Source organism: Sceloporus occidentalis, unplaced genomic scaffold (genome assembly GCF_023333645.1).
Source record: "Sceloporus occidentalis isolate IW3139 unplaced genomic scaffold, rSceOcc1.0.p SCAF_3, whole genome shotgun sequence".
Classification (NCBI taxonomy): Eukaryota; Metazoa; Chordata; class Lepidosauria; order Squamata; family Phrynosomatidae; genus Sceloporus; species Sceloporus occidentalis.
The window spans coordinates 34,205,706-34,223,289 of NW_028316983.1; the positions used below are offsets into that span (position 1 = coordinate 34,205,706).

General features: G+C 37.8%; 1 protein-coding gene across 2 annotated transcripts in view; it reads right to left on the minus strand.

The window, feature by feature from the left end:
• The window catches only part of PPP1R16B (protein phosphatase 1 regulatory subunit 16B), a 166,385-nt gene that overhangs the window by 10,983 nt on the left and 137,818 nt on the right, over positions 1-17,584 (minus strand). For both annotated transcript variants that reach the window (XM_089518527.1, XM_089518526.1), the window contains exons 3-8: positions 13,612-13,682; positions 10,557-10,702; positions 7,317-7,420; positions 4,587-4,711; positions 2,337-2,462; positions 25-100 (exon numbers count right to left, since the gene is read on the minus strand). In XM_089518527.1, coding sequence (XP_089374653.1) covers positions 25-100; positions 2,337-2,462; positions 4,587-4,711; positions 7,317-7,420; positions 10,557-10,702; positions 13,612-13,682 — 648 coding nt within the window. The remainder of the gene's footprint in view (positions 1-24; positions 101-2,336; positions 2,463-4,586; positions 4,712-7,316; positions 7,421-10,556; positions 10,703-13,611; positions 13,683-17,584) is intronic.

The following is a 17,584-nucleotide window of genomic DNA, read 5'->3' on the forward strand; positions in this document are numbered from 1 at the left end:
CAGGGAGACAGGATTATAGTTCACCTATTGGCATCTCATCCATGGCTGTTCGGGCACTCAGACTTGCACCATGTGACACTAACAATTCTGCCATCTGCATCTGGAATAAAAAAAAGAACCCGCGTGTTAGCCGTTCTCCAAACCATTACTGTCTCTCATACAAGCAAGTGCAAAACCCTCCTCCAACACCCCTCCCCGAAAATGAAAACTGCTATATCAGACTGGCCCTTAAAAAATCAAGTGGAAAATCATGAAAGATGCAAAAGAAAGAGGAGGATTAGGAACACGAGATTTAAGAATTTATTACCATGCATGTGCCCTGGACTGGATCAGAAATTGGATAAAATTAGAGGACCCAAAATTACTAAATTTAGAAGGTTTTAATATTATATATGGCTGGCATGGATATATGTGGTACAAAAGAACAGAAGTGAACAAAGAATTCAAAAATCATATAGTAAGTAGGTCTCTATTGACAATTTGGAATAAAATTAAAACTAAATTTTATAACAAACTACCAAACTGGCTTTCTCCGCAAGAAGCATGGAAAATTAGATTAGCAACATCCTCAAAAAACCTTTAAAGTACGAAGATGTTGTAAAATGGGAAGAAGAGAATCCAAAAATAAAAACAAATGAAGAACTGGAAGGCTTTATTTGTTACTGGTTTCCATACAGGTAGAAAAGAGAAAGATATAAAATGGACTTACAAGTGGAGGGTTTTAGTAAAGATGAAAACAAACTAGATAAGATATTAATAAATTCCCGGAATTCTACAATTTCAAAATTATATAAACTATTATTGGAAAGAAAATTAGAACAAGAATTATAAAAGAAAGTACCATAAGATGGGCACAAAATATAGGAAACACAATAAACCTGGAGAAATGGGAGAGAGCCTGGGGACAAGATCTAAAATTTACATTATCTATGGATATTAGAGAAAACTATTATAAGATGCTGCATAGGTGGTATTATTCGCCTAATAAACTAGCAAAGATAAGTGGATCAAGGAAAAATCAATGTTGGAAATGTGATAAAAAAGAAGGGACATTTTATCATATTTGGTGGACCTGTTGCTCAGTAATTGAATATTGGAAGAAAATACATGACTCAGTACCAAAAATTTTGCAAATTCATATCAAATTTAAACCGGAAACCTTTTTGTTAAATATTATTGAAGAAGCAGAAGAAAGAAAACACTTAAAAATATTATTATATTTAATTACTGCCGCAAGAGTAGTATATGCCAGAAAATGGAAACAAAAAGAAACCCCGACTGTAGAAGAATGGTTGCAGAAAAGTCTTCAGATGACAGAAATAGATAGATTGACGATGCTAATGAGAGGAAGATGGAAGGAGGGATGGGAAAGAGATTGGGAACTATTAACAGATTTTTACAAAAAACATTCACAAATATAATCACAATATTTATAAGGCATTAAGAAAACAAATAAGTCTGTCATGTTTTTAAGGATTATTTTAACTAGATATAATTGGGTTTGTAGAAAAGAAATCTTTCTAAGGCTAAACTAATGTTATACTAATATAAATATACAGAATAATATAAGGAAAAATACTTATATGTGCCTATAGAAACAGGTTGTAGTTATAGAAGGAATGCAAATCAAAAATTGAAAATCAGACCAAATCAAAAATAAATATTTATATATGATATAAATCCTTGTTCAGATCGAATATGATGTAAAAGAAACCCAGATTAATGAAGTTATATAAGATGATAAAATAAGAACAATTTAACAGATAAGCTCGATGATCACCAGAAAAAACAAATGCAACGTCAATCTTGAGTAGGGGAGGTATTAGTTAAATTATTAAAAGAGAATAGAGTAAATAACTGAAATGATAGAATCACGATGTACCAATGATATAATAGAATTTAGATGCATAGGTATATATATGAAAATAATTGTAAATGACTTGAAATGTGAATACTTAAAAACCAAGTACAAGTGCTTATTGTATATGTGTGGAACTCATTCTAATAAAAAAATTAAAATAATAATTAAAAAAAGAAAATCCTCCAGGTAACATAGCCACTGGCTGTGATGGCTAAGTAATTCTGAGGGTTCTAATCCAAAAGGAACTTTTCAGCAATCTGAATCAGACTGAAGATTCATCTAGTCAAGGAGCATCTTACTTCTCACAGTGAGCAATGACGTGCATTTAGGAAGGCAACAATCAAGTTAGGAAGGCAATTTCCAGTACCTGGTATTTAGCAGTACACTGATTTATGTGGCCGATTTAGCTGTCATGCCTAATAACCATAGATAGATAGCTCTTTCTTCTTTTAAATGAGTTCATTGAAACACATACATGTCCCCAGAAAGCAGCAGCATGGAGGGGTTCCCAGCCATCCCAGTCCTTGAGGTCCAGTCTTGCTCCATGGTCTAGAAGGATCTCTGCCGCGTGTAGATATCCATTGGCTGCAGCAATATGTAACTAGGGGAAGAACAATGCAGCAACTTTTAAAATGGAATCTCAGACTTCATTCCCCCCACATCCCCAGCTCCATTTTGGGCCAGGCTCCTTCTACCAGCATCTCATCCAGATCTGTTTCTGTCTCATCAATCTGAGCTCATTATAGAGTCAGAATAATTTCTTAGCACTGATTTTGTAGAACTATCAATAGGTCTTTGATTATTCATCATGGGTTTCTTGATATTGGACAATCATGATTCTATTCCAAAGTCCCTTATCTCAAATGCTTGGGACCAGAAGTGTTTTGGATTTTGGAATACCTGTATTTGCATATATGTACATAATGAGATATCTTGTAGTTGGGACCCAACTCTAAACACAAAATTTTTTATGTTTCATATACATATGAAACACACCTTATACACATAGCCTGAAGGCAATTTTATAGAACATTTTTAATAATTTTGTGCATGAAACAAAGTTCATGTACATTGAACCATCAGAAAGCAAAGGTGTCACTATCCCAGCGACCCATGAAAAAAGTTTGCAGTTTTGGACTACTTTGGAATCCCAGATAAGGGAGACTCAACCTGTATGAGGTTTTATATTGTGTATGTGTGTGTTTTAAAGTAAACTAACCCATGAAAAATATTTTGATTTTTGGAATATTTCAGAATTCTGGATAAGGGAGACTCAACCTGTATTCCATGGCTCTTTCTGCTCCTGACCTGACCAAACAAAATTTACCTGTCTAAATATACAATCCAAACCCATACTTTTGACTTCTTTGTTGCATCTGTACCGGACTATTAAAAGCTTAATTGTTAGGATTTGATGAAACCAGCAGAGGGACTTCATATTGAATTGATTATAATTCTAATAAAGAACTTCATAAAGGTTGTGAAAGCTTGGCATCCCAAATGAACATTATTTTTCATATCATGCTGAAACAAGTTTTCTTCTGGCCAAATTAGATGTAACCAGATTAATACTTTAAAATTTTATTTTGGAAGACTAAAACATCCAGAATCCCCCAGCCAGCATGACAAATGGTTATGCTGGTTGAGGAGTGGTGGCACTATTAAAAAATGTTTCCAAACACTGAACCTGATTTCCAACATTTTCTTCTTTGGCTACAGCTACAGCAACTGTGCAACATTCTAAACTATAAAATAATATGTGTTTATCAATAAAGAATAAAAATAAATCTAAAGAATTCAACATAAGAACTAATCAAATTATACTTTACTGATAAACAAATATCTTATACTATGTACTGTTGTTTTCCTGACTTTCTTTGTCAGTTCTTCTGTTTAGAGCCAGATTTTACTCTTGTTTGTTGACTTTAAAGTAAATCGTACATCAATCCTCCTTTTGATCATGAGTTTTACACAGCAGGGAAGATGTTATAAACTTTTTATTTTCCTACATACGGGGGAGGTGGTGATAGCATTATCTAACAAAAACATAGCTATTATCAATTTTGCAAAAGAAAAGTGTAAATTGAACAACTGCCAGTGAGGTTCAAAAAGATAAAGAGTCTTCAACCCTAGTGGCATGGACCTGAATCAAACTGCCCCCCTCCCCAAGCACCTTACTTTAAACCAGAACTTAAGCCAGAACTGCCTATCTACAGATTATATTGAACTGCAACTCCCAGGAGCCCTAGCCATCCCAGCCAATTCTGATAAACGCTAGGGGTCACAGGAACTCCCATCCCTGTTTACAAATTTCTTTCATCACAGCTAATGATAACCAAGGAGGCAGCGGAACTGTACACTAAGGAAAGGTTAGGAAAGGTGTTGGTTGGACATTATTTACTGTGGACTTGACAAACAAGCTTGCTCCCACCATGAAACATAGAAGCAACCTTGGAGTTCTCATGAACATTTTGGTTGATTTAAGAGAGGAGAAGTGAAGCAAAATGTTTGTGTTTGTGTGACCACACAAACTATGGGACACAATATTCTTCTGTTTTAAAAAGTACTGACTGGAACTATTGTCATTTCAAGAACTTACACTTCCCCTCCCCCCACCAAAAAAACCCCCAAATGTCAAAAATCTTGAAGATTTGCAAGTCTTATATTCAAAAGCAGCCAGCTTCAGATCCCTTTAGCTACAGAAATACAGTGGAATGTGTCTCACCAAAGTAGCACCTTGAGCATCCATTCTGTTCAGTTCTTGCCCAGTTGCTATCAGCTCTGTGATATCATCAACCATTGTTTGTTCTGGGGCTGCTCGTGTCTCATTGATTTTCTCTTGTGTGATGCCTGCAGTGAACAAGAGGAGATGACAGTGAAAATAACTTTTTGCGGGTTGGTGAGAAATCAGACTGTTAGGGACAGCATGCAGTTACATTTGTTTTTATAGGAAAATTGTTTGGCTGGCTTATGTTGAAATGTATACACTAAAGCTGTGGTGTAGCCCTTATGTTAAAGAAGACTGCTTGAAGAGGAATGTTTTCCCACATAAACACATGCTTTTTATTCCATGGTGGAGAAAGCCAGACTGGGGATGGGGGGAGCAAAACAAGAAATGAGGAAAGGGTTGAGCACCCCATCCCACTGCTTTTCTGTTCCAAAATCCCCTTTTACAAAATAATTTAGAAAAACAACATCAGGACTGGTGCATGTGTTGAAGAAACCTTATATCAATACCAAAGTGAATACCTTCTAGGGAACTTGAACCTGAAGATAAGCATTGGAATTCCTGAAACTTGACCCTGGTTGGATGTGCAGCACAATCTGTATAAATAGTGGATGGAATGGCTAAATGGCTGCATGTAAATGAATTGTAGCCATAAGCCTGAAGCTCTGGTGTGCATCAGAGCACAGGCCTGAGAAGCAGCTTCTTCCCCAGTTGCTTGGAGAAGCAGCTTTCTATTGCTCAGCATCTTAGTGCAAAATCAGTAATCAAAACAGACATTTGGTTCAGAAAATTCATAGCTGAATAGCAACACTTCATGGATGGGCAGCTATGGAAGGTTATAGGCCCACATTAGACCTCTGAGAGATGGAGGGCAGCACTTGCTCCACTGCATACCTTGCAAAAACACATTTTTGCCCACAAATGCCCCCTCTATTACATTTTCACCATGCTTCAAGCCTCCCTGGATTTTTTAACAACATATACATATATAATTTTGCAACGAAAAAAGAGGCACTTAGGCCCCCTGTAGGCCTTTGCAATGGCCCTGGAGTATCACATGCAGAACACGCTTGGTCAACTCCTGCAATGCCTTATGCTTACATCGTTTCATGGATGTGGAAGGGTAACTTAAAAGTGTAATCCTATTCATAACTACTCAAAATTATTTTGATTCATTTATTAAAACATATATATGTTTAAAAAAACAATTTTGAACAATAAAAATAATTCAATTAGACTAAAACATATTAAATACAAACTAAAAATAGGTTTAGAAGATTAAAAGTTTTTAAATCTGCCTTAACATTTTGAAATAAATCAGTGAGATACAAAGGCTTTGATAGACTTCTGAATGTATAATATATACAAACACTAGTTTTTGTGCCAATTGGGCCATCAAGGGGAGGGTATTCCACAACTGGGGTACTTCTCCTATGTCCTCACACAGTAGTATATTGACCTCAGTGGTGGGACATAGAGGATGACCCTCCTTCCCAGAAGACCTCCGTCCTGAAACAAATACATATAGGAAGAGGTACTCCCTCAAGTATTAAGCTCCCAAACTATGCAAGACTTTGAATGTCATCACAAACATCTTGAATTCAGACCAGAAACATATTGGCAGCCAGTGCAATTCCTTTATCATCATTCTACAGCTTGAATATCTCTTATTCAAAATGCTTCAGACCAGAAGTCTTTCAGATTTCCCCCCAGTATTGAAATATTTGCATATACTTAATGAGATATCTTGGAAATGGGACCAAAGTCTAAACAGAAAGTGCATTTATGTTTCATATACACCTTATACACAGAGCCTGAAGGAAATTTTATACAGTATTTTATTATTGTGCTTGAAACAAAGTTTGTGACCACTAAGCCATCAGAAAGCAAAGGTGTCCCTATCTTAGCCACCCATGAAAAGTGTTTTGGATTTTAGAGCACTTTGCATTTTTGGATAAGAGATACTTATTGAGCCATTGCATTTTGCACTAGCTGCAGCTTCCAAGTCATCTTCATGGGCAATGTGTCTGTGCCTTCAAGTCACCTGTCAGCTTTTGACAACCCAATGAATTTCATAGGGTTTCCTTAGGCAAGGAAGAGATAGTTTTGCCAATTCCTTCCTCTGAAATATAGCCTAAAGCACCTATTCGTTGATGGCCTCCCATCCAACTATTAACCAGGGATTATCCAACTTAGCTTCCAAGATCAGACAGGATCTGGGGCATTTAGGGTATTTAGTGCATTTCAGCAGAATAACTGGGAAGTTACAAATGGTACTTATTACTGAATTACTGTGGCTCCATGGAAATTTCCTGAAAGTATATACAGGACTGCAGTTTTCATGCCTGACTCCTACATCAGAGTAGACAAAGCCCCTTCCAAGGCTACTGTAGTAGCCATCAAGCTCTAAGAACTGGTTTTTTTCTGTATTCCCCAAAGTGACTTTAGAGCAGCAGCAACTCACCTTTTAAATAGGCTGCAGCACCCCCCTTGTACTGTTCAACTTTTTTAAAAAGTCAAAACCCAAAGTGGACTTTTATCTTTATTTTCTTTTTCTAGCAATCTACGTGACCCCAGGAGCAGTAAATTGGTTCTGTACCTGTGGCAGTTGCCTATCCATGTCTAGGTGTTTACCTTTCTAGTTCAAAACCAGTTCTGATGGTAGAAAAATGCAAGCGAACCCCAAGATCCCGTACTTTAAGCTCCGATTCTCATACCCTGTCTTACCCTGGTATGCCATGCAAGTCTCAATGACGTCTAGAGTTGGTTCATCCTCACAGAGGTCATATGGCATGTTGCCATCTGCGTTCACTGCCAGCAAGTCTGCCCCACTGCAAGAAGAAAGCCATGCATTTTAAAAAAGCATTTAAATAAGAAGCACGCTGCTAATAGAGAGCATGACTGCAAGACTGTAAATAAGCCAGCAACTCTCTCAGTAAAGTATGGCTGACAACCATCCTTTTCCTTGGGAAAAAGCCACGTTATTGCCATGTTCTTTGACTCATTGCCTGTTGTCTTGAACTCTGCCTGGCCTCTATTCTTTTAGATTATTTTTGGACTGCTTTTCTGGACCGATTACTGACTCATGAATGACCTGGACCAGACTAGACTAACTCTGCTTTTCCACTGATGCCTTGGTGAGCTTGGACTCTCTCTCCCTCTCTCTGCTTAAAACCTTCACAAGGTGCTGAGGCTTTGTGCTGGGAATCTGGTTAATTTCTCAAGGGCAAAATAGGAGACTTACCATCTCTGGAATCATACTACCATCTAAATTTCAAATAAGTAAACTGTCTCAGTGGATTCTTTGTTTGCTTACAAAAATACCCCCAACCCCATACTCCACATTGTGCCTAGTTTTGAAGCCTGGGTGAGGCCTGACACATTATGTGGATTTAATTCAGTCAACATTTATGTACTACAATCACACCCTGCATTTGAACACAAGGTTATCAGCATCCCTAAAGCATAAGATAAAATATAAATTTGTAGCTAAAGCATACATGCATACAAGTTAAAAATATATAAGTGAAAAAAGAAAGTAACATTATCAACAAGTTAAAAGATAATGCAAAAAACTTCTTAAAAGCCAAAAGCCTATCCTAATAAAAACTTTGCCAGTGAAGATGGAGTTCCAAACACTGGGAGAAGCCACTGAGAAGGCTTTCTTTTGCATTCCAGACAAAGCATGGCTCTAATGGTGTTAAGACAGAAAGAAAGGCATTAGACTAGAACAGGATTCCCAAACTTTGTTCTTCCAAATGTTTTGGACTTCAACTTCCAGAAAGCTGTGCATTGGACAAACATGCTTTCATTGTTCCCATGCTCTCATTTCTCTTTTAATCATCCCATCCTAGTACTGTAGTTACTTTATGAAAGGTACCAAGGTTGATAGAACTCCCACATTCTTCATTCTGAACCACATGTAGCCTTGACATGAAAATAATATTCTAATACAGGTTAAACTCAGTCTGCCTTGACATTTACAGCCTTTGAAGTGGAGACCAAGCAATTGCTTGCATTGATATTCATGTTCATTTTTCTTCCCCATGAGAACGGAGGAAATTACAATGTAAAACATACTAACCAGCTATTTTTATAGAGTCTGTCTAAATCAGCAAACAAAGAACGGGATCAAACATCCTTTGTGCTGCTGCTACTTCTACAGGTCTCTCTGGGCTCCATGTTCTGACACTGAAGCCTTTTGATTCTGTATTTAAACAGGCTCTTTGATCTGAAAGCCTTCTTTCAGAATGATACTTTGATTGGAACAACCACATGCTGTGTTGCATTCTGCAACAAAACAAAACAAAATAAAATGTACCCCATGGCCCCTTCTGGTACAGTCAACTTGACACAGGACAAAGACTACAGCATTCTTATTACTGAGGCACCAGCCAAGTAGGGATTATTTGTTTTTTCACATTTGTATTCCCTTGTCCTTCCAGAAGTTTAGGACAATATATATATGGTCCTCACCACCAGCTGTATCTTCCCAACAGTCTGCTGAGGTAGGCTGTAATGAGACATTATGTTTTGTTGACCAACCATAAAATAATGAGATCAGACACAAAACCAGGGCCATCTTTATTGACCTGGAACCTATTTAAATGTTTAAAGCCTGGGGCTGAGCAACAAAAGCAGGGGGCAACCTGATGTGGGTCTAGGTGCGGCCCAGATGTCAACCTATGACTCCTCCCCAGCCAACCCTTGAGCAAAACACCAGACCCCAAGGGCAATCCAAAGAGATTGATTCCTATCTTGGAGAGACAAAAGCTACAGCATTCCTATTACTGAGGAACAAGCCAAGTAGAATTTGTCTTATCACATCTGCCCTCCCAGGAGTTTAGGGCAATGTACTGTATATAAGGTCATCACCACCAGCTGTATCTTCCCAACAGTCTGCTGAGGTAGGCTGTAATTAAACATTTATATATGCAGAATTGTGGAGATCAAATTTCTATTGTTTTTTTTAAAAAATCTTCATGCCTGTCTGTGTGTTGTAAAGGGAGAAAGCAAGACTACATACTCAGTCTGTTTCTAATTGTTTCATTTAAAACCTTCAAGACATCTGAAGAAGCATCACTGCAGTCACTAGGAAAGACTTATCACAAGGGGATAAGAAACGGGAGAGAAACGGAATGCACAAAGATTATCACATGACATTATGCTCATCCCTTACTTATCCCATTAATAACCTGTAATCATCCTGTAATTGTCCTGTAGTAAGCTATTCACAGGAGTTTACCGTTAATAAGATATTGCTTAATTACTAGTGAGTTTTAAGTTAAATATGCCAGTTCAGTAGTCCTAAAATCTGCAAGATAAATAAGGAACTGAAAGCATGTAACAAAGCAGCAAACCAAAAGGAGACAAGCTCTATGTGCTCACAGTTTACCTTCTTAGAGCACATGGAGCTTGCCTCCTTTCGGCTTGCTCCTAAAATTTGCAGTACCTCAATTCTCATTATTGTCAACGGACACCAATGTGTGTTTGGCCACATCAGCGCAGTGCATGCACATGCCACCATTGACAATAATGGAGTGAAGCCACCCACAGATGCTCCTGCCCACAGCTGACTAGTCTACTGATACAGGGAGCCAATTGTATATGCATTTTATAAAATAATAAATAAATTTTATTTGTTTTTATTTGTATCCTGCTTTTCTGTAATAAAAACAATCAAAGCAGCTAACCTTTAATTAATTAATGAATATCCTGCCTTTCTCCCATCACAGCATTTAAGGTAGCTTGGGTGCAATTCAGCCCTCAAGGTTTTATCTGAAATGGAATTTGGCCTTCAGGTTGAAAGAAATTTGCTAGCCTTGCTATTCGAGATGCTCTTGGTGTAGCCAAAACACAGGAATTTACCAAATATGAACAAGCACAGAGATCCCTAGACAGTGTCCAGAATATTCCACAAAAGGCTAGCCCCAAAAGAAAACACAAAGTTTCAAAAGTATCACCTACTGCTGAATTAGGATCTTCACCAGATTGATATGTCCACATGTTGCAGCTGCATGCAGAGGAGTCCACAGTTCATTGTCCTTTGCATTAACATCGGCCCCATGGTTCAGAAGAAGCTTAACTATCTCCTCATAGTTATCTATGCAGCACTGTTGAGGAATCAAATCCAACAAAGTTAAGTTGGACTATGAACAAATTATTCTTTCTCTTGAACATTCTTTCTCTTGAAAAGTGGCTTCCACTTTTCTGCCCCTTGATCTGCCATTAGTAGCTTGTTAACTATAGAAGTGAAATAGAGAGTTGGAAATGACCATCACCTCATGGAGATTAGGGGGAGCATGTTCCTCTATTTTCCTAAAAATTGACTGCATTTGCTTTTCAATATTCAGAAGATGTATAATTTTGGCAGAACAGGGAAATTATAATCACCTCCATTTCACAGAAAGGACAGCATAAGTTTCTTTTAGGGGCAAGCTTTAGGCACTGGCTAAGGATAAGGTGAAGAAGCAAAAAGTGTGCTGCTCTGCATGAATACTATCCAGTAGGTGTCTGTAATGGTCCCACCAAAAAAAGGTTGTACACATATAGCACAGGGTTGGATAACTCCAGGATGCTCTAAGGGATACATAGATTTCCAAATATACTCCCAAAACTGAAAAGGGACTTGGTAAAAACCTACTCCTGGTTTTGAAAAATGGGTAAATTTTGATGTTCACATTTCAGGAAATACACCTGCAACCTGTTAAAATGGCAAGTTATTATACCTGGATGCTCCCAGCAGAGGCAATTCACCCATTCTGCAGATAAAAGGAATGTCAATTGAATCTAGTGGGATCATGAGCTACAAAAACAGTTTTGAGGGTCTGTATTTTGTCCACCTTTCCTATAGCAGCATCACTTGTTGCAGCTTTTAAAAACTTTTTTTTTCCAGGGGACAATCCTGGAAAACCAGTTCCTGCCAAAATCAATCTGACTAGAACATGGCCACATAGCCTGAAAACCCCACAAAAAACTATAAATCTGACTAGTGATCAAAAAATGATAGGCAAGGACTGCTCTGCAATAATGCTACTCAAAATTGAAGTCCACAAGATATCAGCTGCTGGCCTGTGGTAAGTTTCCCAGGAGACTAGCATAGTCACAATACAATAATAATATGGCACAAATGTGTTACTGGTCAGGTCACTGGGATACTGGGCAAAAATGCCCCCAGGAAAATGCATAATATAAATTCTTAATATTGCCATGCATCATGTGGTGATTTGTCATTCAGCACTATTCTTAGGAATTTCTTTAAATATAAGTATGCATTTAAAAACAACAACAACTAGCCCTTGTCTCTTTTTAAAAGCTTAATGTCAAATCCTAGCAACAGAAGAAAGTCCATACTTTTCTCATGGATATATAAAGACAGAACAGTTTCCGCTTGTACCACCCTACAGAACTATAGATATAATATGTTTCATTATTAGTAAAGAACAATGTTTTAAGGCTGGAATGGGCAACTTGTGGCCCTGTAAATATTATTGGCCTCAATCTTCCATGGTTCTTTACCACTTGCCATGCTGATTGGTGCCAATGGAAGTTGTAATCCAACAGCATTGGTAGAGCCATAAGTTGCCCATTACTGTTGACCTAGTAAATGCATCAATCATCTTACAGAGCCTAGCTATTTTTCCTAAAGTTCCCCAGCAGTCACTTTCCCAAGTGACTGCTAAACACAGTCTCTTTTTTCATCTGTGATGGCAGTAAAAAGTTCTGTCACCAAGCAAAACATGTTTTTTTCTTTGTCACAGGGACTAACAAACAAATATCTGTTAAAAAGAAGTATTTCATGTTCTAGAAGCTAGTTTGCATGTTAAAACAAACATCTATCCAGTGCCAAAGAAAGAATGCTCATTTGCAGAATAATCTGAGCTTCAGCCACCATCCATCAATAGTCACATTTACAATACTGACTCAGGAAGAATGAACTTTGGGTGATGTTATCCGCCTTCAGAATCAGCATAACAACCCTCTCTCTGTTATGCTACCGCCTACCTTCTCAGTGCTCAGGAAAGAGGCTGCCAGATGGTACCTCCTCCTGCCCCAAATGCCCAGAAGCAGCCATTTGATTTCAGAATGTCAAGGAAAATCAGACAAGGTAACAGTGTCCAGATTTATTTTCTTCCCATGTTAAGCATATAGCTTCGAATAATCTGCCTCCTAATATGTAACTTTGCTCTCTTCAGATAGTTTTAAGTACAGGTGCCTTAAGAGACCAGCCAGCATGATGAACTGTCATGAATTGTGAGAGATGCTGTCATCTTCTCCAACTACTATATGCCCGTTGCTTATAGGAAAGAGGATCTGAGAAATCAGGAACATGGACATTGCGCAAATTCCAGGAGCCTTCTTTTTAGTTTCCACACTCTCCAGCTGACTGAAGACATATAGAGCCCTTTCACACTGCTCAGTTATAGCACTACGATTTCATTTTTAACTGCCACGGTAATATCCAGTAGGATCCTAGGGTTTGTAGTCTGGTGAGGCACTAGAGCTTACTGCCAGAGAATTCTAAATATCCTTCTCTAAACTGCAAAACCCAGGATCCCATAAGATGGAACCATGACAGTTATAGTGGAACCACAGCACTATAACTGTGCCCTTTGTCTCCATAAATTAAGCCATAAGCTCAGTAATGCCTGCATTCACTATCGTGGCTGAACGAGGCATGACCAACAGTTTTCTCTTTGGTTAGAATAATTTTTTTAAAGCAATTATTTTGGCTTACTATTAAAGGAAGAGGATGGTTCACCATCTTCCTAGCTAGAATTAGGATCTACAACTGCCCTTATCTTCCTCACAAACTCTTTAAAAGGGCCATAACAAGGAAAATATAACCTGGTTGATTCCAATTAGTGAGGAGCTCATCCTAGATGCTTTCCAGAGCACTAGGCAAATGCTTTCAGCAGTTTTCTTTTATTTCAAGCATGGGCAGCCTGGAAACTTGCTGTGTGGACATTTCCTTCATTTGACCCTGTTCTGATGTCACATTTCAGCTTTCCTAAATACTTACCTGATGCAGTGCAGTTAATCCATCTTCATTGCACAGGTCTGGACTAAAGCTGTTGTTCAATAAATAACAGACTGCAAGAGACAAGACAGGAAGGATTATTTTCAGTAAATATTATCATTAATTTCACCTGCAGATAGAACAAAGAATTTGTCACAAAGAGGTAAAATAATTAACCAAATAAACTACATGCTTTGAGATCAAACCATGTCTAGCTGTTTGTTCAAGAATGTTCAAATGTATCCTTTCCACCCCACCCCACCCTGCAAGCTGCTGTGCTTGCACTGTTATGCCACATTCTTGTTCAACTGTTTGGAAAGCAATGCATTTCCCAGTTGGCCCCTGACTGACAGCTAGATGCTTCTATCTGTTTCATTTTTACTTGGCAGAGATTGAAAAGGAAATGATTCTCAGTAATTGTGTGTGGGAATGCAGGAAATTTTGGGTACCACATGATGGTGGATCCCAGTGGCTTTGGGTTTTATTCCAGATTTTATGGGCACTATTCAAGATGCAGAATTCAATCCCCCAAATAGGATGAACACTATTGAGCAGCACACTGAAACAGCCTTTTACAACTTGATGCTTAACCAGATGTGTTGGACTACAACTCCCATCATCCCCTGCTGGCATGGCTGTATTGTAGTCTAATACAGCTGAAGATCATTAGATTTTTTAAAGAATAAATCTCACATTACTGCTGCATAGTGCCTGTGCTACACACCCTGTCAATATTCTATAGCTTACAGTCACTTCTGCTGGTAACAGTGAACCCTTGGTATCTGCTGGGGTCTGGTTTTAGGACACACACACACCCAGTGGATACCATAACCTGTGGATGCTCAAGTCCTACTAAATATAGTGGGGTATTAAAATTGTATTCTTTATATAAAATGACAAAATCAAGGTTTGCTTTTTGGAATTTATATTTTTGAAAATATTTCCAAGCCATGGATGGTTGAATCTGTGGATTAAAAAAATCCATGGATATGGAGGGATGACTGTAAATCTGTAAATGATCCTTAAAAACAAAATAAGGATGTTTAAATGTCCATCTAATTATTTAAAAATAATTATTTTAAAAGAAACAGTAAGCAATAACCACAGGAAAGATCTCTTTCTATTTTCCTATTAACATCATAGGAGGATGTTAATTGGCCAGCTTCAATTAATTAATATCCACCTGGGAAGAGAGTGGATGGGAACTGTACTGGGGAGATTAAACCCTTTCCCACATTAGTGAGACAGTGAATCAGGATTTTACTTTGAACTTAAAAGGTGATGAACTCTATCCCTCCCAAGTAGGTCCAGCACCTTGGATAGATCCTTTTAAAGTTCAATCTAAAATCCAGCAAAAACTGAAATGAAGGCCAGCATACATTTGTGCCTGTGTGACAATGGGAACTTCCTTTCTGGAACCAGTAACTAATTCAGGGACTAATTTCTATTGTAACTACTATAGAGAAGACTACCCCCTTCATGTGCATAGACCCAGTCTGTAGCAAGCTTCACCACAGTGACTATTTGAGTTTTAGAAACAAGTAATGTTAGCAAGCTACAAGCAACCTTTTCCCAATCTGAAGCTAACTAGATTTGTTGAACTGCTGATTCTGTGATCCTCAACCACCATGGCTATTTTGTGGCCCAAAACATCTGGAATCTTAAGTTATGGGAGGAAATAAAAACAAATCTGTTTTTTTTTTCCTTTTCACAAAAAAAATTGCCCTTTATGATTGTCACTGCGATTTTATACAGAGTAGCCTACTCACCTAAGCAGTGTTACCTCCCTACTCTGAAGAAGTGAACAGTTCCGAAAATATGGCACTATTGCAAGGGATTCTGCTATAAGGCTGTTATTATTCTAACCCAAAGGCTTTGCTGCATTTGGAACTTTGCATGCATGTTTGCTCTGAATATGTTCCCCCATAAAAGCATACAAGCAAACAAAATCTAATTTATTTGCTGTGGCTGCACAAGCCAAGGTCAGAAATCTACCATTTTACAAGCTACTGGAGTCTTCCTAACAGCTCTTTTGTTTTTGCTTCAACAGACTAACACAGCTACACTTCAAGAAAGCATTTCTAAAAGATTATCGGCTGGAGCATATCTGTATTTTTTTTCTAGTAAGAGACCTCCCAGTCCAGAAGTGGTTTCATTTGCACAAAATACAAAGTTACTGAAAAATGAGCTATTAAAACATTTCTAATCAACAGAACTAATTAAGGTTGTTGTTCTGAACTCTAGATGCTCAGCGAATTTCAATGATTATATGTGTTGGTGGGTTATCTCATATATTTGAAACATAGTTTTAAACTTGATGAGGTTTCTACTGACATTTAACTTTCTTTGATATCCTGCAGATTTCTGTATTCAATTTTTAATCATTCTTCCCTTATATTTTAAGAAAATAAATAAGTTCAAAATCTTAAGATTTAATCTTTTTCTCAGAATAACATTTGAAAATACAAGAAATCCTCCTCCTGTAGGCCAACAAGAGCAAACTTAAGGCTGGCAAACACAGAGCCTTAATGGATCTGACCCACATATATACTGCACAAGTGTGGTGGTGTGGAATGCTCTTATTCAGGATTCCAGACAAACACCTTTCCTCTCCTCCAGAATACTCCATTTCTTCCCCTCTCTGCAAAAGACACTCAGGACCGAATCCAACCACTGGTCCCAACTAGAATAGATGCATTGAATCAAGGGAATTTATATCAAGTTAGTCTAGTCTAGTTAGGACCAATAACTGGATTTAGGCCTCTATATACTGTTCTTACTGACCATGTTCAGTTGTCATAGAGCTTTTTCTTTCATTGTTGCAACCCAAAATATCCTTCGCCCCCATCCCCTGCTTTCTTTTCTTTTCTGAAGTTATTTCAGGCCAATTGATACTTCCTTCTCATGCATAGGTGGTGCTATTTTGGTTACATAAGGACCAGTCCTTGAAGATTCAGCTAGCAGTATATATAATTATGTTGAAACTGACATGGTAGAATTGAAAGGTTACTTTTTAACATACATAAACATACTGTGTATTTTTCCAAAAATCCCTGCATGAGATGAATTACTACACTGGGCAGAGGCTGCTTGGAACAATTGTCCCACGTGCTAATTCTTACATGTAGAGAGCCTTGAAGTGGGTACATTTACCAGTACAGACATCCCTCCACATCTGTGGGTTAAGCATTTGTGGATTTGATTATTCACAGATTACCGTATTTGCCATCACTGATGCTACCTTATATGTGACACAACAAATATTTTCTCTCTAAACATTTCTAGGTCCTCAAGCACATTTCTATAGCCAACTTCTTCCAGAAAGCTGGAGGATCTAGAGAAGTGTTGTCTCAGATTAAGAAACAAAACCAAAACTAAAACAGCATCGTATATTGGTGTTTCTTCTGCACTGCAAACCCCGCAAAAGTCAAGGGCGAACTATATAACCCATTTTCTTCACTTTCTGAATTGTTACCACCAGAATAACACAGAGATGAGGAACATGTATGTGGCCCTCAAAATGGATTAAAAAACCCCAACCAGCCTTTGTGATTAGCTGTGCATGTGGTGGCTAAGGTTGATTCAAGTTGTAGTCTGACCACATCTGCATGGTCATGAGTCTACAAGGCCACTTGTACAATGTGTAGATTGGCTACTATCACACTTTACAATCCTATGCACATTTACATGCAGTGTGTTCTTCTTCTTTTCTTTTTTTTTAAAGAGGGCAACCTTCTTATTTTAAGAGCCACTGGAGGAAAGATCTCTGTTTGAAGACATGTTCTATTTAAAAATAAATAATCATGACAACAGATAGCAGGAACCTTGAACTTGCCCATCCATAGCTAATACCTGGACAATGGTATAATACGGCACACAACTCACTCTTCCCCAATATGGTGAGGTGAAATGCATTTCTATTTAAATTATAGTAGTTTTAAAAAATGTGCATCTGAACATTTGTACATACACTTTT